A 26874-nucleotide genomic window follows, 5' to 3' on the forward strand; every position below is an offset into this window, starting at 1 on the left:
TATCGTACTCTAGTTCCAGAAGCTAGCCAGGGTGGGTTGTGTTCCTTCATTCTTTGGCCGAGTTGCCTAGTCGTGCGTCCGATGTATTCCCGTGCACAGTAGCAAGAGAATGAGTAAACTAGCATATTTTGGGCGTGGACAGGCACCCTATCCTTGAGATTAAAGGGGCAGAAACGATTGCTGGTGAACCAGGTTCGGAGTTTTGCGGCCTGGAAAACCTTGTTCAGACTGGTGGAAAGTTTTCTGTTCAGTAGATCGGCCGGTATATCTCCCTTAAACGGGAGGCTAATGTGAACTGGTTTCCTTCCAGCTGTGGCTGTGATGGTGGTTGCTTCTTTCCTGTTCAAATGTTTTGTGATAAATTTGTCGAGGAATCCATTGTCTCTCAGGATGTTGGTGAGAGTTCGGAATTCTTGTTCCAGTGCATCCTCAGAGCATATTTTCTTCGCTCTGTTAGTTAGGCTGCGGATCAGGTTCCGTTTCTGCTTTAGTGGCACGAAGCTGCTAAAGTTGATGTATTGACCTGACCAAGTAGGTTTTCGGTACACCGATCGTTTCAGTGTACCATCGTGACGTCGTTCAAGGCCAACATCTAGGAAGTGGAAAAAGTTGTCTGTTTCTCCCTCCGAGGTGAATTGAATGGCAGTGTGGGCCTTGTTGAACTCTTGTTGGAGTGACTCCAATTCGTCTTTGTTGTTAACAACGGCGAAGACGTCGTCAACATATCGGCAGTAGTGTTGCATATTCTCAATGTTAGCCTTTAAGGGACCATTTTCAAGTTTACTCATGAAAATGTCGGCTAGCATTGGGCCCAGTGGTGAGCCCATGGCAACGCCATCAATTTGACGGTAGAGCATGTCATTGAACAGTAGTTGCACATTCAATGTGCATCGCAGGACGAGTTCACGCAGCTCGTTCACTGGAATAGGTAGGTGAAAATTATTTGCTTCTATGTAGTTACATAGGTGGTTAATCGTTTCAGTTAAGGGGACGTTAGTGAACAGTGAAGTCACGTCCATTGAACACATGAACGAATCTTTCAGTTCTAGGTCCTTTATTGAGTCCACGAATTGAAACGTATCTCGCAAGCTGTATTGACACATTTGTCGCCGTATTGGTTCAAGCATTTTGACGAGCCATTGTGCGATTTGGTGATAGGGCGAGTTTTGCATGTCTAGGATAGGTAGCCAATGTCATCTCACTCGATTCCCTGTCCATTTACACCATACTCATTCAAATATGTTAAATACCGCTCTCTTAACCTTTGCAGTTGTATGACTTGAAAAGACCTTGCCGAAAACATGTTCGTCAACCCACTTGTGTTCAACGTCTCTTGTCCACTTCGTTGGCGTGCCGATGGCTCCAAAATAGTTTTAAAAGCGTCCCGGAATAAGACGGTTCTTTAGTTGCGGTGATACTTAAACAGGTAGACAGGTTTCCTGTAGCACAAGTAAGCATCGTTTTACTACTGAATTTGCATCCACAGGTACTACCTTCGCACAATGGATTTCCCTTGAAACGATGAAAGAGTAACTTAAACGTAATGCGCTTTACCACCTCTAGGCTCACCAAACGCTTCACTGAAGTAGTACAGACTGATCACCTATGAAAATCGGCCTATTGTGTATAGTAACATAATCACCTGGCCCTTCTTCCCATGTAAGAGTTTGGATTATTGCCACTGAGCTTGTGGACGGACACAACATTCTATTTTCTCTCGTTCCACCCTACAGTGTTGTGGCTGAAAACCTCATGTCCGGTAGACCTGTTGAGCCGGAGGCTTTTGACGAAGTCACTATCTACTTCAGTGATATCGTTGGATTCACGACTATCTCAGCCATGTCCACGCCTCTTCAAGTGGTTGACTTGTTGAATGATCTATACACGATGTTTGATTCAACGATTGACTACTACGATGTGTATAAGGTGAGTGTTGCCACATTTAGGTTTATATTTTCAACTATACTATTTAGTGCTTCCATTTTATGTTCATGATAGGCTCTTATTTTACATACCTCCATACAAATGACCGGATAGAGGTTCTCTAAGACACAAAAGGTAAGGTTTTTCTGCCTTTTTGACGTGTTCAGCATGGATAGTGGAAGCTGGTACAACATAGCATCCAACATAAAATGCGGGGCGCAGTTTTTCAGTGAATGCGCGTTAATGCCGTGTTTCTCTCGATCACGCTGAAGAACTGGAAATTAGAGGATCTTCAGAGTGCGCCGACTGAAAATTACTGGATGAAAACGGCTGTAGTGAACAAGAGATGACTATGCCTTGTTCTTGCCCCTTGAATTGGACAGTCCATGTTTGGTTTTACGGCTTTATGTCAGATTATATTTAATAAGCCCGTAGAAACTTTTTAGTTGCGCGATTTATGGCACAAGTCCTTCTTCTCAGGGATAATCAGTCTCAGAAGAATAAACAAATCTGATCGACCACTGAAGTATATTTGTTAAGTAAGAAAGGGACTGCCTTCAAGAAAAGTCACTCTTCGTTGATAGTCATTTGTTCCTTCCAGAAGTAGTACCTACTTCTGAAACACTCCTAAAATCTGTCACCGAAAATCGTTAAATTTCGCACAGTAAAAATTCAGCACATTCAAAGTGATCATGTATACCCGAGTTCCAAGACTTTTTCTTTCCTGATCACATGAGTCAAAGAGGTCTTGGTGAAGTCATCCGGTAAAATGAACTATATCTCAAGGAGAAAACCAACACGATTTTGAGGCGTCATCAATTTCGGGTGGGAGTTCAAAATTTTAAGAACACAGCTTTTGACTATCCTGCATTTCGCACTTACGGATGTATGAAAATTTATTAGAACACTGCTGAAAAATGACCTTTTACTTTCAGTTATTTTAGACCCCTAGTATCCCCTATACATTTTTCTAACTTTTGCTTCCAAAGTCAAATTCCAAAATGCTTCGAGTTCACGATAGATGTTTTGTGTCATACATACCCTCCCTCCGAAATATGTCAAGATATCGGTAGCTTGGTTGGTAAAAGACAATCAGGTGGCTGTTGAGCTTTTTGACAAGCTTGGCACATGGCTTGCAAACATTCAGCTACCAGTCAAGAGGACATCGTCACAGTATGATTGGGTGTACTGCCTCCAGAAACAGATTTCATCTATTACAGCGTTTGTTCATCCATATACTGCAGTAAGGTTTATAAATTAACAAATGTTTTCCCCTAATTCTAATTCTCAATGATGTATTTTGTACGCACTCTCTGATTTTGTTATTTTTGTTGGAAACACCTCAAGGTGGAAACCATTGGAGACGCGTACATGGTTGTGTCGGGACTCCCTACTCGTAATGGCAGACTGCACGCTGGAGAAATAGCCACCATGGCATTGGATCTGCTCAGTCAGTGTGGGACGTTTGTAATTCGTCACATGCCAAATATGCCACTGCGACTGCGGATCGGACTGCATTCCGGTGAGTCTCGTTTAGTTGGATATATTAACTACACAGTTAACTGACTTACCGTTTAGACGAGAAATCGAATTATATCTGGTCAGAAAGGCTAAGAAAATGCGAGTAACGGTAATGGTATAATAAACATCAGCTGGATATAGTAGTTAAAAAAAATTAGACAGATGAGTCAGGAGTGTTTGTCAGGCCAATAAGCATTCTTCCAGGCTCTGCATGATAAGGGCTTCCGTTAGCAGTCACATTCGTTTGATTTGGACAGATACCCAGAGCGAGTCCCTGGTTGTGATTCTGGGATGGAATTTTTTAAAAGAGAATCTTTTGCTAAAGCAAACGGTTGTCACACTTGATTCAAGTTTTTCGCTCCGACGGTCTTAAATCTGCATCGAACAACTGTAGCTTTCAAGCTAACAATCCTGTTGCAGGATGTACTAGAAAAGTAAACCAGAGCGGGTTATTATCAACATAGATTAATGGTAATCGTACATAATAATGGTATATGCAAAGGTATTGGGACTATGATCACTGCTCGCCTATTAGAAAAATCCCAATCTAGGCAACAAACCTTAGAACAAACAGGATTCTAAGCTAGAACGGTTGTTTTACAGCCATTTTAAAAATGGACACATCGGAGAAACCGTACGCTGCCACAAATTCTTCGTCCTGTGACCACAGTAGTTATCTGATTCCCTCGTTACTACAGGTCCGTGCGTTGCCGGTGTTGTAGGTCTAACGATGCCTCGCTATTGCCTGTTTGGAGACACCGTTAACACAGCGTCGAGGATGGAATCCACCGGAGCAGGTAAGTCTGGTGCACACGTGAAATTTGTTTACACAAGGAACAGTTTGATGAAAAATCGTGTGTTTTTAACTGAGGCCCTTATCGAGTTGCGGAAAACTTCATTGACAAACTTCCTTTTCTTACCTTTGCTAAACTACGGGCACCATTGTGAGACGCAATAAACCCCAATCTTGAAAGCTAGTTTTAATCTGAGCGCATAAATAAAGTAGTAACGTTTGTTTTACCTAACTGTGCCATAGAAAGCCGCCTTGCCTGTTCTGTGATTGAAAGATTCTTTGTATTTTAAAGCTCCTGGTCCGTTGCTCGATTTTCGTACATTTGCGGAACTGCCTAGGTTGCTCTGTGTACCCCTTATGGCAAACTCAATACTCACGTCCCCCGAAAATTTCTTCGGATGGGCCAAATCAGGAGACCTCTTTTTACGGTCAATTTGCACATTATGGTCGGCGGCCGGTAAATTCCATGGACAACACTTCACACTGTTACTTGAATCGTCAAGCTACTGATCCGCTTAACGAGTCCATATTAGTCCGTAGGCATGGTGGATTATGTCCTTAAGATTTACCACCCTGTGATACAATCTAAACATTTTTATTATAAGGGTTTATCAGCTGGGATGTCAGTTCAAACGATGTTCCTTAATACCAGGATATTTTTCGGCAGTGAACTTGTCACTCTGGATGGGTGTACAGATCGGAAATACCGTTTGCATATAACATTTACAGGGGGACAGCCTATGAACAGCCAGAGCGTGAATAGGGCCTGAGGGGTTGTGAACGTATTTTGGCGTCCACATTAACATGTGGTATGCTATCACTGATCTAACTGACTTGTGTTTCAGTCTAATTAATCTCGTGGTAAGTGGAAACCGTTCATCATCTGTGCCCATAGTATGACGCACTTATCTCAGTGATTACTTGCGAATGTATGCCTCATTTACTGAAATGGAACCTTTCTGTAGCCAAATTAAAAACTTCGTATGAACAATTAATCGGGGGTGACACTAATACTTCGTTGGAGAAACAGACAATGTATGCATGGTAATTTAACCACAAAACCATAAACAGGCAAGCTGACAAGTTTTCTGATAATCGGGGTTAAACTGATGAATGCTGAAGCAAGTAAATAAGCAACGTGGTGAAAATTCCAAGCAACAGTAGGAAGTAGTGCTTATGGGAATAATTGGATTCAGTCGTGTTAACCATTGGCCGAGAATTCTCTGAACTGAGCATCTGGGTTTTGTTGGCTACGCAAGATGAATAATTTTACCCTTGACCAGTTCAACACCATGAACTTTTGCTGGCACAAAATTGAATGTTCTAAACAATAAGTAAATGGTAAACTTTACCGCTACACTTTTGTTATCTTCGGCCATTTGTGTGGGCTAGTTCATCTGATAAACTCTGAGGTACCCAAACAGACGTTAATAAAATCACTTTGCCATTATTACTCTCTAAACGCAAAGGAGATGCGACAGTGTGTCCAAGACAAGCCGCTATTCACACAAGTTCACTTACGATGATCTAATAAGTTCTCGCAGAATCAAGTTCTTGTCTTCAGCCAAAATTTGATGAGAATTTCTGGTGGTTCAAAATAATAGGAAGTATATTTATTCTGAAACCTGTATGCAAATTGTCCATAAAACCTAAAAACTCGGTTCGAGTCATTTATTGTAGCTTTTAACGTGATGTCCGGTCAATTTGTGCCCCTTAGCTCCATCATCACCCGTCACTAGACTAGGCGACGCATAATCTTTTTTATAAGCTTTGACTACTGTGTAAAATGCATATAGAGTGCGTTTTGAAAGTCGCTTCCGCATGGATCTTTATGGTACTAATTAGCGATATTGTTGTTCGGGGACCCTTATACACAGAAGCAGACGAGACCAACCGCATCCCTTGTATGACTAACTTTACCCGACCATTACTAAACCCCAACAGAATAAGAGTACTGTCCGCAGCATGGTATTCAATAAAATCTCTAAACGTTTTGGCTGATAATTCGTTTGGGCCTGATCTTAGCTGAAGACTAATCTAAGTTGTTGGTGAATACTTCTGTTCCCTTTTTTGATAAATATACTTCGGTTCTCCAAAAATCGTCTAGCATTTCGAATCCATGTGAGTCCTACAACAAAAGAAATTCTGGACGACCTTGGTGGTTATCATTTGGAACTTCGAGGAAAGGTAACTCTGAAAGGCAAAGGTGAAGTCGACTCCTTTTGGTTGGTCGGAAAAGACGGCTTCAGCAAGCCACTTCCCATCCCACCTGAGATTCATGAGTAAGTCTCAATTCGTTATGATGACGGAAATGCTTCCTTTTTGCCTATTGCTCCCAAGCCGTGCAAGATATTGTTCCATAAACCTGACTTTTTTGTACTTCAGTGGCACTCTAGCTCATAATCAGTGAGAGTCTGAATGTTCAAGTACCATGTTCAGGTACTATGCATCTAAACTCCTTTGGAACAACGTGATAGTCCTTCCTAAAGGGACACAGTATTTCACCCTGTAGTTTGACTACCCTGACGTTGAAAGCTGAGGCCGGGTCTAGCTCTTTATCGCTATTGGTCGTAAGAAATCGGCAATCGAAGGACCTGCGAAATCCTGATCCAATGACAATCACGCACGGTGTTTAGGTGTGAGTAGAGCCATCTCAGGCCTCTATGTAGGTCGTTTTCATCGCCAATCGACCGTCTGTTCACGCCGAAAATCTTCGAGTCTGAATACTCATTGTGCATACACAGCACTGATGGTTCATTGTGGCAGTGACATGGTCGCACAGTTCAGTATGGTCTATCTAGGTGGCTGATATTGCGAAATTTGGGCAGAAGTTGGCTAATGAACTTGAGGCATCCGGAATTTCACAAAACGGTTCTCTACCTATATGCATGCACTTTTTACCTTGTAACTTGAAAGACACGGGGGCTAAACTAGTGAACCATAGCAAGGTGGCGCCATCAGCACTGCATTAGGCGGCTGTTACCGTCTTGTTTATAGAGAACCCAGGCAGTCCCAGCTGTTATCTTCTGTTGCCCATACTGAAGTAGGACTGTTTGAATTTATATTTCATAAAAGTCACCATTCAACTGACGGAACTGTACAGTCCTGTTAGAAGACTTAAAACAGTGTGACACATTTTGTTATCAGCTGGAGATTTCAGCCTGGACAGCATTCGACTACCAGCATATCCACACTTAGCACGTAACTCCTTATCTATGCTCTGTTACAACAAATCTCATGACAAAATTCCTCTATTTCCTTGTTTCTTTTAGGGGTGATAATCACGGGTAAGTCTCCTATGAGTACTTCCATACGACATGAAAACTGGCAATCGTTTACGACCCATTTGTATAAGGTGATATTTTATTTTTATCTTGCCAAGTAAAAAAATATTTTTCTTCAGGATCAAGGCCTAATGAAATGCAAATGTCAACCATTAATTAGTGATTTTGAAAGCATATTTAGAGTGTCAGCATAAGGTTTTAATTTTAGTGGCTACCGGACAATATCGTCTAACTGGTTAGAATTTTCGGTATCCGTGACATACTTCGATCAATTTTTAAAATAGCCTGTTCTGTTTGAGGGACAAAATGCTACCTTTTAAAAGATTGCCGTTATCCTCAAGATATCAAGAGAAGAAGGCATTCCAGTGGGCTGTGAAATACTTGCAATTCCTAGCTGTCATCAATAAGTATTATTTTGTTTAGTACTGCTGCTATTTTCAAAATTTTGTATGTGATTCATGATGCATATTGAAAATGTAGCCATCTTAACACCACCTGGTTAATCGACCCATTTTACTCGCAGATTGGCCTCATTGATAAATCCGGAAGAACTAAAAGTTCTCGCTGGAACAACATCAAATAATGATGATACAACCACACACAAAGGATCAGCACCGGCGAACATGTCACCTAACGAAGGCACCGAAAGGCGTTCGAGTGGGATATCGATGAATCTACCCGGAATGGACGTTTCACGACTGAATACAACACATAGATATGCTGGCCATACAAACTAAAGCGCCCATCTCATGTAACCGATTAGAGTTTACTTTATTTCATCAAAAAGCCGGTAACAGTAACAACTACAAACTACTGAAATAGCAAAGGGCTATTTCTCCATAGAGCACCGAGCCATCGATGCACCTTACCTTTGTTGTACACTTAATTCCTCACATTCCGCTGTCTTCACCAACAGACCTCGCAAGGTCTCCCGAAACATACAAATGTTAGGTCATTCTCCAGTGAATAAGCGGATTCACATTATTTGATCAAAGCACCAGCTACAGTTGTATTGCCCCCACCCCGTTTTAGACCCATGCCTTCCCCTAACATTATCACGTCCGAATAAAAAACACCAGCAAAAATAAATGTGAACAGTCAGAGGAGAAAAACAAGTGAATGAGGATGGATAAAATCGTCTCCTGAGATAGGTCCCTTGGATTCCTTTCATTTTGACGGAATTCAATGGCTGAAAAATCAGTCAATCCATCTTGAACAAGCTGACCCCCAATTCGGAAATCTTCATTCCAGGACCTTTAAAGTATGGAATATTCCTTACTTCAAAGGATGACTGCTTTCTTGAGACCTTGGTTCATGTTTTTGACATGTAGATTCAACCAACTGCAAATCATTAAATTAAGCTTATTCTTCCCATCTGTACTGCCGATTGGACAAATAATGGATCCTTTTGTCACTAAACTAAGTGGCTTCTTTCGTAGCAATCGGATCATCATTGTTCAATGAGTCTCTGATGAGTGAAATCGGTTTTTAGCTTCCGACCCATTTTAGTACCATCGTTTTAATACACCTGCAGAAAGTGGTGAGTATGACTGGAACCCGAGAATTGGTGGCGATAATTAACGACAAAGAAATGACTGCACTCTACGTTGAGCAAAAATTGTGAAAAATTCTAGGTGCACACGAATAAAAACAGACAGGCGAAGTCACCAGTGCATCACTTATTTTGCCTTTAACCGGCAGGCAATTGTAAAGATTGCCGTCACAAAATCTCAGGCTTCTGTTAAGTTGGCACAAAACTGGCGTAGTTTTGTACTCTTGCATGCTTCGATAGTTACAAGTGCAGCTAATATGTTCATCCCACTGTCCCTTTTAATAGGATTTTGAGGATAAGTCTATAAAAATACTGGGCGCGAAAGCTCTTTTATTAGCTTTTCTTTGTAGATGTCATCCTTCCGAGAGAAGACAGTCAGGCGGAAGTAAATAGTAGCTGCCTGTCAATAGAAATGTTAGCAAAACATATGGCGGGAGGATCAGAATGCCACAAGATGAACAGGTTCGCGGCATATGGTGTGCCAGGTCAAACGATTTTTTTCGAAGTGCAACCATGCTCGCTGCGTTAGTCAATTATCGGACGCCAATTACAAGGTGACGGTTCTGGTAGTGTGCACGAGTTGAAGGGAGAGAATGGCATTGTCAGGTTGCAACGAGCAACTAAAACTGTATGCGACCTCCCATCATTTTAATCTTTTCGAAAACGGTACCAAAATATTCTTTCATGTTGGTCGACTCCAATTTATGTGACTGATACGATACCTCATCGCACAGTGAAGGAATTTAAAACTAATTACAAAATCCTCACCCGAATGTAAGAGTTCATGTACAGAGTTCATTATTTTATATTATCCGAGATCCATGTGATGAAATATCATGAGTGGACTTTTGATGATTTACTGGTTTATTGGAGTGGAAGTTTTTGAATTATTTTGCTAACTAAAGGTTGATCAACCAAATGTTTCATTAGGGTTGATCATTGTGCAATGCAACGTGATTCCATTATGGGGCCATATTCAACTGTCTGAAGTTGAACCACTTGATGTGGCCGTGTATGTGATCTGATTCATGTTGCGTGCTTAACGCGATATTCAACTCTGCATCCCCTGTAGACAGCAATCCCCATATTCTCGAGTCAGCTTTCGGCTTCTGTGTGACTGCTGTAGCGTTCCTTCTAAATTTTCCCAACCCTACTGACATTTGGATGGCGGTAGAACTCTCCGCTTGAACATAAAAGTGTGGATTGAGGGGTGTGGATGGCGGATACGCCGTTGCTGGTCGCTGGTCGCTGGCAGGATTCACCGAAATGGACTGAAGTAAGATGGTTGTTGGTGACGGCCGCCATGACATGACCAGCCGCCGTGTCGCGCTCTTTTGTTGAGCTGAGGTTTGTGTGAGCTCCTCTAGTTGTTTTCCCAGCCTTCTTCTTTGTGGCATTTTCGGCTGCACTTACTGCGCATGTGGTTATAATGAGGACAGTGACGTGAAAAGTGCAACAGGCAACAAACAGGGTGTCGGTCGTTTCGTTGGAGTCCGACTGGGATCGGAGTGACTTTTAGAAGCTGTTTTGCGTACCAAGGCAAGCTGAGAGGGGTGGCAATGTCCAGTCAGTGAGGCATTGGCCATGAGACTGTAAAGATGCTGGCACTCGCTGGTAAGTTTGTGAAGGATTGACTCCAGATCCTGTTCAGTTTGACCCAATAACCGGATCCGGACAACTGCAACACGTGCCGATTGAAGACCAGTCACGAAAATGAGGCACTTGAATTGATCCTTAGTCATGATGGTGGGTTTGAGATAACCGCACTTTGTTGATCACACCGGCTTATATGGTGAAAGCCTCAGTATCCATTTTGGAAATCTTCGAACACTGACAATGAATACGAAGCAAGGAAATTTGCTCAACGGAAACTTGGGCCGGGATCTTGACGACACACGAAGAGTCAATGTCACGAGAGATTTTAGGGGTGTAAAATTGTGAAGCTACACTGTTTTGCTATCTTTAATTCCCGCAGCAACGACCAAGCGTTGTGGTCATACGTCTTCAAACTGAGCAAAGTCGATCTAAGACACGTCTTCATATTTCTTGAACTAAACTTTGAAATTGAGTCGAGATTAGTCGTCAGAACTGAATTCCCTAGTTGAGCTGCCAGCAACACCCGAGGAAGAAGACAGACCCCCTACTGTCTTTGTCATATTCATCGACGCACCAACCATGGAGACATTAATTTGAGGTTGACCATTATAGAGGAAAAGGATAAATTTTACGATTGTGTTCACAGGCTTACCACAATGTTTCAAGAGGTTGCCCTACAATCTTTGTGAGGAGGCCAGAAGCGCCGAGGTAAAATACCCAATTCTGGCATTTCGGTTAATCAGGTTTCACCTTTAGCGAAATACCCTCATTTGCAAAAAAATTTGGCTTTGCGAGAGACTCACCTGGAACCCAGCTGCGTCTCTCTTAGTTTCCTGGAAACATCACGAACGGGAGCTTTTGAAAGCTAGTCAGTGAATTATCAGTGCTTCACAGTCCCCCATTATCCGGTAAACTAGTAAAATTTACAACAAGGTTCTATTTTTGTCGCCAGTTTAGGGATGTGAGATGTGAAAAGTGTTTTGGACAGAGGTAGCGCTAACGCACAGGGCCAAAAGAGTACCGTAGAGTTGTTGAACAAGTGGACAGAGTATACCGAAATTAAAACGCGAAACCAGGATCATTTGGTCCAAACTAATGCTTCAACAGATTAGAATGAACTCGTCACATAGGCGGTTGGGGTCAGGTAAAAAGGGTATTTGTAGTTGCCGGTGAAGGAACGAGTGAACAGAAAGAGTCAGTGGAGAGTAGATAGAGAATAGTTGCTGGTGTACCATCGAACTGGTGTGGCAGCACCGTGCCGTCATTGCACTAACATACTTCGGTTTCTGGACAGCCCCGTAACAGACATCAAGGTTGCGATGATCGGACAGGGGATTAGCACTCCTGTGGCAGCTGAATTTGAGTTAGACAGGGGGTCTGAAACAGGTGGAAGCAAATCAATGTGCGATCACAGGTAACGTTGATTCTGTGGGAGCTCCATATGTGCGCGAAGCGGGTATCGACCCTGCTGGGCGTTTGGAAGAGCTACTGCTAATGATTGAATCACAGGGTGATCCGCTCAAATTTTGCTGTCGTGGTTAAAATCAAGATGCGACCAGTGCAAACATAACAAAAGGTCTAAAAGTTTGCAAACAAACTTTGAACATTCGACAGTGACTGGAGCCAGTCTATGCCAAAGTGCCTAGAAGCAGTTTCATCATTTTCGGAAGTATTCAGCACTACGTTTTTCGGGAACATTCAGGGCGGTTCATTCATTTTTCTGGCTAGCCAGTTCTTAAAGGCTCAATCGTTTTGGTTAAAACCTCTGGTCAACAGCGATTTCGATTCATACCAAGACAGCATACAGCATCACTCGTCGTCTAGTCTCGGAATACAAGCGACGTCGTCAAGTTTTATCTGACTCTCCAGTGAAAACTCCACTCTTCGCCTGAATCTATCGTCTTTCTGATCTTAGGTAAAAGCCAGCCACATTAGTGATCAGCCGGTCGTGACCATACGGTTCAGTCCTCATCTCCTATCCAGGAGCTTGCGGTTTCATATCTCTGCATCTTATAATATGAAACCTCTGCAACATCCTGTCAGGTAATTCGGCTTAGACTTAACTTATTTACAGAGCAAATTATTTATTGAAATTTCCTGACTACGTTTACGAAAGTAAACCTATCTCCAATGAAATACAGTATCCACTCCCGCCTTCAGAACTCTGGTTTGATTTGGAACTCGCCGTGTATTCCACAAGCCTCATGAGACATTACACCGCAGTTCTCAGTTCATGCATCTGGGGCTGTCAACTTTATCATTGTTTGAGGGCGCCTTTGGTATCTGGCGGCTACTTCAATACCTAGGGGATACGTTAATCCGACCGGAATGAGCTCAATGAATGGACACTGAAATAGGGTTTAGTTTGCTTCCCGAAAACGCAAGGTCATCCAACAAGTATGCAATAGTTCACTAGCACACTCCTGTATGTAGTATGACCTGCAAATCTTCTCTTCCGCGATGCCACTGTGGTAGACAACATCGAGCCAATGAAGAAAACAGATTTCTTGAGCCAAAGGTTACTTAAAATGAAACTCTGTCAATTCCAAACAGGCAGCTTACGCTCGAATCCCTCCGGTTCTATCAGACCATCACGAATCAATAATCGAGGCGGTTACTAGCACGTTGGGAAGGCCAACTTACGAAACTTGGCGGAACGCGAATCTAGCAAACTCGTGGGCGCCTTATGATTGACTTCATAGCGGGGGTCTCTTAAAAGCCTCAGGTTTCACACACAAAACCAAGTCAAAGCTTTACATTCATGAAGATAAATACATGCCATCGGGTCATAAGTTTGCCTACGAGCCAGTCCAGCCATAAAGCACCAGTGTCTTAATGCTACTTCGGAGGAAGCCACAGGATTCATAGAGGCCTGTACCACGCGTTCGTCGGATATGGAGCTCCTCAGCATCACTACCGCCAATCGCAAGCGAGGTGAATCACACTATACGACGCTTTCCTGTCTAATTTAGTCTCAACCTCTGAGCTTAAAAAGGTTTCTTGTGTGTAATAGACTTCAACGCCTTCTGTCAAAACAGTAAGCCTCCGGTACTGTATTGTGGAATTTAGGTAGTCCAAATCTCGAGCAAGTTCACTCTAATGGCCCTGATAAACTGAGCAGTGCATCATAGGAGCATGCCGTGCTTAACTGTAACAAAGCTAGTGAGAGTAACTATCCCCAAGAATACTGAATCCAACAGCTCCTTCTGTTCCCGTTTGGAGTGAATCACTGAAACTGTAGCTTGATGGCTGTGCCCATATCGGCCCACATGGCCGAAAAACCACTTGGTGCAAGTAAATCTCGCCTCTCATCTACAATGACCTCGTTTGATCTGTTGAAAATCTTCGCAACTATCCATTTGAGCCAACTAAAATCTGGTACATACGTGCCGATTGTCCAGATCAAGGCAACTTACTCGCCGGTCTTGCTGCAGGAGTCATTGCTGTCCACACACTAACCTCTTGCAACATCTGAAGATTTTCTAAATGTCTTCTCCTCCTTAATATTGTGGATAACAAGAGGTTGGCTTGTATTAAAAACTGGACGAATATGGGTACAGAGTGGCAATCACTGCATCTCAGGAGTCTTTGTGGGGAACATGGGCTTCATTTTGCTTTGCAACAGCAATGTTGCCCGTACCCGTGGATACGGATCCACCCAAGCCTTTCTTTCAGGATATCCATGAATTAAGTGTACTTTTATGTGCTGTATCTAATAAGGTAGATGCCTCCATGCATGTAACGTTTAGGACTCGTCTTAATCAGCTAGCAGTACCTGTCAACAAGGCCTAGCTTAAAACGGCTCTATCGAGTCATCAAACGCCCTGCATCCTTTAAATTCCTGGGCATTATTTTTTTCCTACCGATTTGGGCTAGAATTCTGGTTTGAAATCACGATATGTGGCGGATGACCTGAAACGCGCATCAGCTACCGCTTTACCACTCATAATTTTCAGGAGGTGAGTGTGGCTTTAACCTATTCTCTTGTCCCTGAATATTACCGCTGAATTATAGTGCTACCAACCTGTAGAACAGCAAATATGGTAATTTAAAGTCATTACAACTTGATGAAAATCATAACAACGGATGGGAAACTGAAAAAATTAAGGGGGCATGTCTACTTACTGAGAACAGTTAGTTTGAAAGATAAATATATAACATGGGCGCAATGAGCTGGGTCCTTCGGCGATAAAGTCAACTGATGTGAACTAAAACCAAAGGCCGTTGTTGACAGTCGGCGATCTTGGACAGCGTAAATCATGGGAAGCGTGCGCTGATTTGTTGAAATGGAAGTATTAGCAATATGCGTAATAGAGTTTTAAATCGCAAAAATAATGATGTATAATGAAACGGCGAGAACAAAACCGACCCTGAAAGCTTGATCGAGAGTGTGTGTCACCTCTTGAATGCGCAAATAACTGACAATTCCAAACATGTAGCTAGCATAACAATCAAGAGATGATCAGGTCTCTCAAATTTGAGGAGGGCCGGCCACAACACAACGGAGAAGGCATATCTGGAGGGCATGCTTATTAGATGATAAGTTGTAGATTGCAGAAAACAAAAACCCAGAACACCGAGGCCGGGACAACGTTCATTTTAGTGATGAAGTCGGCCAATTCAGACCAAAACTGAAAACTGCTGCTGAGGATGGACGACCCTACTCAGTGAGATAGTGGTCGGGGTCAAGAAAAGCGTAAATGGGAAGGAGGGCACAGGAGGTATAAATAGCATTGTACCGTACATGATTATAGTGTGGGGCCTTTTTGTTAGAGAGAACTCAGCGGTGAAGTTTCTTCGGTAGGTGAGGTTTTGCTGATGCACAAGGTCGAACGAACTCCGGAGTGAAAATCGCCAAATTTTTGGATGGACAGACTAAAGGGGCAGCCGCACACCGATATGCTTAAATAAGAGGGCATGGTTCTGTGGATGGAAAGAAACTAGTCCCAGAGTTCAGTACAGCTTAGGGAATAATAGGAATTCATTTAATGAGCCTGGATTAAGACAGGCTTGTATTCAATGACTTAGGAATCATGTGAGAGCTTAGGTTACCCACGTAGTAGCCGCATGGTGCAAAAAGGCGTTGAACGAACCTGTATAAGTGGACTTCTGCTCAGCGATTATGAGCACATTCAGATATGCATATAAGGAGCTAACATTGTGGTATCACGTGTTTTCCTCTTAGCGTTGGCTGACCGGATGTTAAGCCAAAGTGTGGGGTAGTCGCGTGACTCGGGTAGGGTGATGGTCTATACAATTTAGCACCTGGACAAGAAACCTAGCCGGTTGGTTGGTTAGTATGGGCCGTTATATTGTTCACAGACAGGGAGAGTCCCGTCTGAGGGACTCGGTTGTGCATAGGGACGGTTAATGTAACAAAGACTAGAAGACAGAAAAGAAATTATGGAACGAAGACTTCAGAGATATTGAAGAAACTGCCGCAAAACAAGCACCAGCTTCGTTAACTGAATGGTGTCATATCTTGAGATGGAAACATAAGTCTCACATCTACTGCGATCTGCTCCAAACACTGAGTAATGCGTGGTGGAAGATACGGCGATATATGTTGGTGATGAGTACATTTACTGGTGCAGTGCGAAGATCTGTGACTGTATGTAGCCACTGGCAACCATTTCAGAGGACAATAGAGGGTGGCTGCGTGTATTGATCCTGGTTGGAGAAGTGGGCTTGGTATACAGTGACCTCAAAGAAGACGAAGACGACTGCTTTGCACATCGGGGTAGGCCAAAGAGACGCGACGGTATTTTCAGATTACCCCATGCATTTTTTACAGACGAGAGAATACCGTTCCATCGCCTGTCTTTCACAGCGTTACCATATACATGATAACTGGAACAAACCAAAATTCGCAGCTACGGGCAGACAAATGTGGCGCACTTGATAGTTTTCCAGAAGTAAAAACGAAGACGAAACACATTGTTCGCAGGAGTGATTGCGGGTACACGAACACACCCTGCACGCATCGGAACAACGCAAGAGGTTTACAGTCCTCAGACGTGTTATCAGATTTGCAAGATGATAGGTCATATAGCAGTTACAATTGCGGCTTGTGCATTACCAAAGAACTCCAGCTACCAGATATTTCATCCACTACGTGGGAAAGGCAGTAGTCAGTCTGGAAAAGTAGATTGCACGTAGTCTCCGGGATATGCGGAGGCAGCAACTAAAACATCATTAATCACTGGCCCAACGGGATTGGAGTGTAAAAGTTAAGAGGGTGAGCTGCAGCCAAACAACGATGGAGTGTCAGCACGATGCAGCACGATGTCAAAGTGAGAGGCATCACCATGTTATGTATGCGACTTGCCTGGCTGTAGATTCAAGCAAGAATTTCACTCAGCGCACACCATCAGACTGACTATTTTGTGAATGTGCAATAATCCGTGATCAGCAAATGTACCAGCAATCTGAGGAGCGAGAAGCCACTACTATATTTCGGTCTGTAGCGGGAGCACTTTTTAGTAATTAGGGTTTGGCACCTGGTGGCAGTACACTGAATAGTTTCAGAACTGACTTTGAATCTGAAATCCGAATTTTACACATTCCGTTTTCTGCTTCAACAGAGTCAGATTACTGTGCGAGAAGGGGTCGGTTAGAGTTTGATAACAGAGAAATCTGCTCAGGCTTCCTCCGAGAATTCGCTTAGCTGCTAACCTGTTTGTTCACACAAATAGGCTTTCACAGGCATACTCAGGGCGCTAGTAACACCAAATATGGCACTATTGGCTTACATCTACGTTGTCTTTACTTTTTTATACTCCACATTACCATCATTCAAGACCTGAGGATCCATCTTTTATCCGTGTATCTCACCGGATAACGGCCTAACAAGACGCATGGACTTTTCCACCACCGTGCCAATAACCAAAACAAGACCAACAGGGCAACAGCTACCCAGACTATACTTATCTATTACACTGAGCTCTGGCTTGACCACTGCGGATCCTTAGTCACTGAGGACTGACTTTTCCAGATTGTTAAACGGAAAATTGGCAGCAGTAACTTGGCTATAGCCAGGCACAGGTTTTGAGGGTGCTCAAATGGAATTCGTTTGTGGTCTGGACAGATCATGTCTGAACTATTTAGCACATGGGTGGACCCCTCAACCTTGGGTCTGTTGTCTGTCGGTTGTATTGACTTTGGATAAGTAGAGTCGAATCACATCAGTGGAGTTGTTTTGGACAGTGATAACGACTTGCTCAAAAGTTGGTGTTCTCCAAATCGTCTGACGGGCCAGGGTTGGGGGTATCCAATAATGTATGAAACAGCCTTCTTGTGCGTGGTGCCGATACCGGTGAACCTCACAACGCCTAAGTATGGTGTACCGTTTTTGGGGGTACCTCATACACCATACTGTTCACCACAAGCTGAGTTCCGTGGAAATAATTCCATAGTTGAAATTTGTTATTTTTCAACAGGGTTAGTTCTCGATTGATCCGCAAAAGGCCCTGAAAATTTTTGAAAAGTCAAAATCAGCGCACCTTCCAAAGGGGCAGTTGAGTAGACATCTTGGTGTATCTAATGATAGAGGGACTTCCAAAACCTAAAATGCACCTCGGCTATCACACTGTGCGCAGGAGTACGCCATGCACTCCTGAGATTTGATAGATCCAGGCACAGCACCCTATTCACCTCAAGCGTCTACTTGGATGATTGGGATATCCTATAGGCTTGAGAGATGTTATACAACTTCTTTCAAACGTTTTGCTTCTCAAAGCTGGACCTGAGGTACACTTCAATCGGCTGAGGTATGTGTTGCATGAGGTCCAACTGTGACGCTTTGAAGTTACCGAGCGCTTTGAGATAAAACCGGCGCCTGTCTGTAGTTGGCTTACTAAAATCACCGGGTTGAGATGCCTTCACATGATGCATGCTCTCGGGTCACCAAAAGTCATTGGACTCTGATATGCCAGATCAGGGGTAGATGCAGCTCGATTCTTAAAGGGTTTGATGTCCTTTTCGTAATCTATTCGTGAAACTCTGAAAACAGATGCCACACTGAAGTCAGGTGTTCATATTTCGTGTTCGTTCGTTCGTTTCGTTCGAGTTCCTAAGCAGGCTAGCCAAATATTTCAGGCGCTTCCGTTTGCCGTTTATTATACAAAAAATGGAGAAACTTTCTACATTCACCGTTTACTTATTAAGTTGCGTGTTGCAGTGGTTCGTTGAGACACAATAGCACAGAAATGACAAAATAAAGGGAAAACTTAATAAATACAAGGGCCAATTTCAAGGGCAAGGACAAAAACAGCAAATCAAAATCCGTAGTTGGCATTTGTCTGCATATGCCTACGTCCAGCTGATCGCGCGATTTGAACAAAAACAGATTGTAATGTGAAATTTTCAACTATGGACGTGACAGCAGCGCAAATGTAGAACAAGAGCCTTTGAACGTCCCGACTGATGAAGGTATTCGGATATCTGACTGCGAGGGGAACCAGCGGTAAAATAAACATGGAATGGATTGAACTACAACGTCCTAAGAGATGTGTCCCTAATGCCATATTCGTTATTTCTCCATTGGTGATCTCAATTTGGTAATGACCGAGTACAAAAAGCGCTTTAATATCTTTATGAGAGCTTTCTTCAGTGGTAAGCCAGGAGCCATTCTGGTTGCAGGTGGAGGAAAAAATGTAGTGAAGGGTGCCATCCAAAGCATAACTTCGAACACCCAGAACTATAGGTGTTCATACCCTACATTTCTCGGTTTAGACGTGCATTTATTGCCGCAAACTGGCAAGTCCCTGCCACGTTGAGCTTAGCTGGAAACGGCTTACACGTACAGAGCTTACAGGGCACCAGATAAAATAGAATAAGCATCTGCAGTGAGGCAGTTCGTTGGGAAAAGAACAACATCGTTGTGATGGTAATGCCAGCCCGAAAAGTAGCTAATTAAGTTGAGTATGAGCACCGCTGTCTAAGGTTATGAACCGCAAACTACGAACAAACAGTTGTAGCTTCTAAGACTAACCAAGAAAAACAACCCAAAACACATAGCATTCCAAGAACCGAGGGAAGGAGCGTTTGGGTAACAATTTCTATCCCTCGAATTTTTACAACGATGGGAATGCATCCCGGCCATGTTCTTGCACTGTACTGCTTTTCCTGCTTACAGACATAATTGGACAGAGTTTTCGGAGGCCCGACGACGGCACACGTGCTTTGAATGTCCCTCTGTAATGTTTCTTTCAGTAGCCGATCTTACAACTGAGACAACCAAGTAAGTCAACCTCAAAAGAAAGTTGTGTCTTTGGCGTGCACCTCGGCCGATCCAAAAATCCCCACACCGGCTGCTACACTGTGCTGACTTGAGAGTGGATGTAAACAGCGATACAAATGTGTTGCTGGACAGTGGCAACTATGCCACTAGTGACAGCCCTGAAAAATTTGTGAGTGGTCACCGGTCATTGGTGGTGTTTGGGAATGGAAGTAATCCCAAGAATTCCTCAACTGTATGAACCATAAATATTTCTATCGTGGTTGGTTAGAAAACATGGTGTATTGAATCTCACTTGACCACATGATAATTTCCCCTATTCATTTGCCTACTTTGCGTAAATACTTTTGAATTTCTACTTGTTTTGCTTGTCAGTACACACCACTCTCTTTCCCGTAAAGACTGTCCCGTCCAACACTTGTGTATTGCCGTGAGTATCTGTGTCTAAACGTGTGCATCTGATGTACTTACCCACGCAGTTCGTATTCCGTTTGCTGAGCCTGTCTTAATTTTCTTTCTCATGGGTTGAAAATCTGGGTTGAAAATCACAAAACGGTCGTCGGAAAAGACGATCACAAGCCACACTGCTGAGCCAGCATTCCGCTCACCGCTGTTTGATGTGCGGAAGCTGACACTGCACTGTGCCAGTCAGTGACAGGCTTGTGCACTTGTTGACGCTACGAACGTGAACAGCTGGGGTTTTTAGTGTGAATTCGTACCGTAGGATTTTGAACCGCACTCTTACTCTTGATACTTGGGATTGTTGAATCTACGCGTCGTTCAAAGATCCGTATCAAAAATCGCAACATGGTGTTTTTTTACTTAAGGATGAATCCTGAGTACTCATATCAAAATTACGTCCCCATACATCGCGAAAATTCATGCACTATTTTGTGAGTAGCTCTCTGGTAGCTTTGAAAACAGACAGTGGTCTGGTTCAATATCGGGCTACAGAGTGATTCGATGAGTGCAAAGCCAGTGAACACAAAAAGGCTTTCTTGGCACACGATAGATGGTCCCCTGTAACTGCAAAAGGGCAGCAATCGTCTGTGGTGCAGCGTAAAACCTTTAGGTGATAGGCGGTTGCAACTTAACCTAACAGGTATCGTGAATGCTTTTCGCTACTAGCACACACGATGGCACCAGAATACTTCTGCGAAAGTGGGTCATTAGTCCACAGATGTGGAAGGCCTTGTCTACACAGCTGTCAGGCCACCGTCGGCAACATATAACAACAGTCCCATTGGACGGAGAAAGCAAACTCTTATTTGGATCCCAGATTTGAAAGTGATCGGTTAGTGCCAAGCAGTGAATAGGCACACAAAAGGCAGTGATTGACGTACACGAATGCGTGTGAGAGCCAGATTGTAGAAGAGTGGATGTGGATGCGTTCATAATCACCGCTACTCAAGTAAAGACTGAGGATTCATATGCTACCAGCTAACTTGTATACAACCATTCAAGGAACTGGCTCAGAAAATTCGCCATCTGATCTCGATGTCAGCATGGCTCATCCAGACCAATACACAGCGCTCTTTATTTCAGGCTCCATTTCGGCCGTCCATCGGCACGATATTTGAGCTCCCGCCACCCTGTCTTAAGTGGTTCAATGGACTCTCTTGATGGCCACCCTGATGTATGAGAAAATCATAGTGCGTCCGCTTTTGCGAACAATTATCTTTTCAGTGTACGGCCAATCAGCAGAGAATTAGAAGATACCATAATGCTAGATACACGCTTATGTCCCAGTCCCGACCAATAACAGTGAGGGGAAAACGGCGCCTCGGGAGTGACAGCTAAGTAGAACATAATGTCACTCCCGGGGGCGTTGGTGGGATTCTCGTGACCAAATACAGAAACACTGGGTTGAAGCCACTCTTCTGAATCTTCGTCAGTTTGATTTACGCTGATTATTCTTGTCTCACAAACCTTGTATGCTCCACGGAAGAGGCGACCGTTCGTCTCCAGTGGTGTAAGATCTTGCTAGCTAAACGCTAGCAAATCTCTTAGTTCCGTCAAGGAGCACTTTTTTATGGTCTGACTGTTATCCTCTACGATATTTTCTATCATAATTAGTTGTATGAATGATTGCTTCTGATAGGGCCTTCCAGGTGTCTGTTAAACTGGCATTCTCACGCTGGTAAAGATGTCAAGCCAGACCCATCAGCGTTTTGTCATGGGCGCCCTACTTTTGTGTTATAATTTAACAGTCTCCTTTGAGGTTAAGAGTCCTCCTGCTTTACAGGTGCTGGTGGCGGGAAGAACGAGAGGCCAATAGACCAGTGAGCTCCTGTAGGAAACTGCGTCGAAAAATGCGTAAAAATCGGGATCGTCCATTCAGTGGCCCGGCAGGGACCCACAACCAAGCTGTACTTTGAGGGCCGTCCGGGAGGATTTCGCGGACATAAGCATCGATTACTGGTGTAACAGTGATACTACTGATGGGGAGACACGCGAGTAGTATGTGTTGTTCGTAGAATTTCGCTTTGCGTCTTTTGAAAAGGGGAGATCTGTTGCGTAATTTGTGGAGTCGCTTTGTAACATTTGCTTGGATTTGACCGACGAATGAGTGGAGTCAATGAATCTCCAGGAAAGTTCAAGAAGACCGGTTCGGGAGAAGATCGGTGTCCAGTTTTGTAACTAAGATGCACATTAGAGTTTTGCTTCCCTGTTCAATGGTCTGTAACCGGTCAGTTGGCATTTCCGAATGATTACCTCCGCAGCGAAGGCCTTCTTCCCTTCACCGATATTAATTCAAACTCGAGAACTCCCGAGGACAAATGATTGGGAGAAAGCAGTTGCGTTTTCAGACACCGTTGTATACCGTTAGTCTAATACTCCCGTGCAAGCTAGGTAGCCACTCCTCGCAAATGATTTAGACTGTTTGGAACTAGTGAACAAATTTTTAACCAGGAGATAGCGAGACCATGTTATAGATATCGAACTAAACTATTAGATCAATTTCCTCACTTCCTAGAAAATGACTTACGGATTACTAAAAGGGCCCCCGAAGGCGTTAAAGTTTTACCAGATTGAAGGCAATTCTTCTATTCACCGCCGGACGCCGGTGTTCCATCACTAAATAAGGAACTGATCGCCACACTGACGAGAGTATTATGTCACTGAGAATTTAAAGCGTGGTAGTGATCCAAACTACAACAATTAGCATATACCTACATGCAACGTTTAAAATACACTCAAAGATGATTTGAAGAACACTATTTCAAATTGGAGGAGGGTGAGAGGATCCTCGCTAAGAGTTCCAAATCCTTAACATAATCAGTGAACCTAAGTTTTTCTGATGCGCTGCTCGGTTGGTTTCACAAGTTAGGTGGCGTTTTGGAGGAGGCGAATGCCTACTGGGTCATGTAAGTCTATTCTAATCTTTGAAAGGCTGGAGTGGTTGAACAATTGCTATTGCCTCACTTAGCGGGTAAGTATGAAGCCGGTTGAGTGAGGTCATTTATAGAAGCATAACTAAAGAGCACCAGGAGAGAAGGGCGAGCCAACTTTAAACGATGGTATCACATACAACAAATGCGATAAACAGGCATGAAAATAAGAGATGTAACCAGCAAAACGCCTATTTATTTTGGGCGATGAACAGCGACACAAAAGCACATATCCATAGAAATGACGTGCTGCGCATAGTCTATCAGCTTCATGGGAATGCATAACTAGGATATAATGTGAATTTAATTATGAAGATTGTCGGAGGAATGAAGATGAAAGTCAGAAACGAGCATAAAGGAGGGAAGAAATTTGAGAAAGAGAAAAAGTGACATGAAATGTGTGCGCAACTAAAAATGGAAACAAAAAATGAAAGCGAATGCCACTGTTTCTCCGAATTGTCCCGCTGATTACTTTGAGCAATCATCTACATCATACGGACTCTGGGCGAACCCTAATCGGCTACTATAATCCCAGATTATGATTCTACTGACGATATCTTTTACCCCTCAATACCGATCCTGGACCTTTGTGCGATGCATTGTGGAACCACATTTCGTTCCTCGGGGCTGATTTTCATGTTCTCGGTGTGGTTCACCGTTGTCTCTCGAATCCGTCGGGAGATGACCAGTTTCTCATACAAATCCCTGAACAAATATTCTGCAGCCATCACTTCACACACCTCTTGCTTCTAGGTGATTTTAACGCTTCCAAAGCCTCCTGGATGAAGCTCTCGCGCGTCTGACCTAGTGGACAATGGCAGCGGTACTGACCGAATTCGCTCAACAGACCCCTGGAGGAAACGTCGCTCATGCTGTTTCTGATCTACTTCAACGACTTTCCAAACGTTCATCCAAATCCATGGCTACTGTTTGCGGACCACTTGAAATCCTGGATTTCAAGTGCCAGTGCCTTTCAAAGGGATGCAAACGCTGCAAAGTAGTAATCGTTGGATTGTGACTTTTTCGCGAATGGTGAAAAGTACATCCATGTGTTCTCCAGCGCGCTCCTTTGTCTTGCATGGTGAGAATGGACCAGAAGACACCACGAGGATAGATGCCAAAAAGCATTCGTGTATCTGGCTCCGTTCAAAAATGTCGTTCTCACTACACAATGCAGTCAGCTCAAAATGAATTCGCAGTTCTACGGACGATTCAGCGCACCTTCCACAGAATTAATCTCATGGGCTTCCAAATACTCTACGGGGATTACGTCAGGTTGATTCGTGAATACGCCAGCCAAGTTGTCTACTCAGGACGCAAGGAGGACACAATCTCACTGGACTGTCCAACGAGCTATTACGAAAATGACTTCAGGCTGAAAATCTGGAGTTAAACCTTGAACGCGTCTTGCAGTGCTTGACTTCTTTCAGAGAAGACATAATACTTGCTTATGCCCTGTTCGAACAAGCTTGGTCGACAGGTTTTTCACCGTTGGCGCAACTAATACACGGCGGGGGCTAGTAGGAAGATTTTGAAGTTCAGAGCACACAATTTTCTTACGCAATTTTTTTGTCATTGCAGGTGGTTTCTGCGTGGAACAAACTTCCTCCGACTGCTGTCTACTCTACATCTAGTACCAAGTTAAAAACCCTGTTGGATGGTTTTTGGAGTTCTCGAACTGGCAAGCCTACAACCCCGAACTGAGAACTTAAAGAGCAATGCTACACACTTTTTTGCTTTTGCCTTCCAAATGAATGACAGCCTCTGAACGATAAAAATAAAATTGATCGGGAAACTTGGACGAAGGCTTCTATCCTGTGCAGGAATTTGTGAATCCGTGAGAAATCGAAGCCTCTCTACAGCAGCAAAACGGGTAATCTCAGCGGGGTGGCTGAAGGCCGCTGCACCACTAGCTATTTACCGCTACTGTTCATCCAACATTCCTGCCAGCCAAAGCGTATCACTACCCTTTTTTGTGAGCACGAAATCATCGATTCGCCAATTTGCTGAACTGGACGAGTACGTCATGAGGTTGTGCAAGGTGGTCTTAGTTAATGGTAGCAGCGGCTGTTTTGAGTGTTTGCGCTACCCGGCTGATCCCTCGGAGAATCGGAAAATGGGCTGCACGTTTCCAATCCGAGGTCGACCAGCTTTTGCCGTCTGCTTTTACATATTTCCGTCTTTCGGTTATATCTCAGTATAGCGATAATGATACAAGAAGATGGACAGGTATGAGTAACTCAATTTCTACTTTATTTGCACAGATGGAAGAAGACTTGAGCAAGGAAGATCTTTTGCGCCTCCTTGCCTGCCTCCAAAGTGAACTCGAGGCTCGTGACGCTGTAATAAATACATTGAAGGTATCGAAAGCTTGTTATTTGCATTGTGCTTGAAGAGCGAGGCGCTGTGTTCAAGAATAACACCGATTTATGGAGTTCACCTCCGTACAGACGCGGTTGATAATTCTGAGGACCCATTCGTTGCATTACAAAGAGATTCGGTAATACGGCTTAGCTTCCTTTTGATATCTTAGTTGGTGTCGGGTGGCACATATGTGGAGGAAGGATCTAAATCCATTCACGATACACACCTTATACAGCTAGAGAAGCTTGTTTCTTCCCAAAGATCCGCTCAAGAAAAATTGCGTGAACAGCTCCAGAGTACTCAGGATAAATATATGAAGGTACACATGCCAACTAATTTATACATGGTCCAGACTTGCATCGCTCTAGAGCAACAGAGAAAATGTCACGAACGCAATGCTGCTCAGGGCGACAACGTGTTGATAATGCTGGAGAAAGAACGTGATAGGCTTCGATCCGAAGTACTTGTTTGACTTTTTCAAATCACTTTTAAGGTTGCATATGAGAAAGTTCAGAAGAAGAAGTTGGAAAGAATTCTGAAACGCGTGTTGGTAAGCTGGAAGCAGCAAAGGCTCCTGTTGGCGAGGCAGAAACAAGCGGCTGTCCTTGTTATCAAGGAACACAAACGTCTGTTGGCTCAACTATCTCACTACCGGAGACGTGTAAGCGACCTTGAGGCTACGTTATCCGGCAGTTCAGTTGACCCCGCTGGTGATGTGCCATTGGTATGCCAAACCTTTCAGCGCATTAATTTTCAACAGTGTGACTCCGATTCTGGAGACGAACCACCTGAAACCACTGAAAAACCTGCAGGCAGTGAAGGTCAGACCGATGTGTCTAGACTATCGTCAGGTGAATCCTCCCTACTTAAACAGCAGCTCACCGCAGAAATGACAGCGAGAACTGAACTTCAACGTAGTTTTGATAAGTAAGTCATGTAATCGTTTTTCACTTCACGTACAACAGCCCATCTCTTGCCACTATCTTATTCTTTTTCATTAAATGAAGCTCGAAGTCCTGGTTTATCGGCCACTTGCAACCAGCATAGCAGCATCACGGCCGTAAATCTGTAGGAAATTATTTCTAGTTCGAAAACGTGGCAATTCTTGCATCATCATCATCAACATCATCATCATCGACAGCATGACATCAGTGTTCAACACCGATGCTTCACTGCCGTACAACCATGACTTATTTGAAAGCCTTATTGTA

General features: G+C 43.6%; 2 protein-coding genes across 2 annotated transcripts in view; both read left to right on the forward strand.

Annotated features, from left to right (window-relative positions):
* Positions 1 to 8258, forward strand: part of T265_03564 (hypothetical protein) — a gene marked incomplete at both ends in the record, with an annotated part of 37077 nt that extends 28819 nt beyond the window's left edge. The window contains 5 exons of the mRNA XM_009168083.1: positions 1665 to 1926; positions 3271 to 3445; positions 4143 to 4241; positions 6345 to 6519; positions 8045 to 8258. Of these exons, the coding sequence (XP_009166347.1) occupies positions 1665 to 1926; positions 3271 to 3445; positions 4143 to 4241; positions 6345 to 6519; positions 8045 to 8258 (925 nt within the window). The remainder of the gene's footprint in view (positions 1 to 1664; positions 1927 to 3270; positions 3446 to 4142; positions 4242 to 6344; positions 6520 to 8044) is intronic.
* A 17311-nt stretch (positions 8259 to 25569) lies between these two features.
* T265_03566 (hypothetical protein) overlaps positions 25570 to 26874 on the forward strand; it is a gene marked incomplete at both ends in the record, with an annotated part of 24770 nt that continues 23465 nt past the window's right edge. Inside the window, one exon of the mRNA XM_009168085.1 lies at positions 25570 to 26590. Coding sequence (XP_009166349.1) covers positions 26553 to 26590 — 38 coding nt within the window. The remainder of the gene's footprint in view (positions 26591 to 26874) is intronic.

Source organism: Opisthorchis viverrini, assembly GCF_000715545.1.
Source record: "Opisthorchis viverrini unplaced genomic scaffold opera_v5_52, whole genome shotgun sequence".
In the NCBI taxonomy this organism is placed as follows: domain Eukaryota; kingdom Metazoa; phylum Platyhelminthes; class Trematoda; order Opisthorchiida; family Opisthorchiidae; genus Opisthorchis; species Opisthorchis viverrini.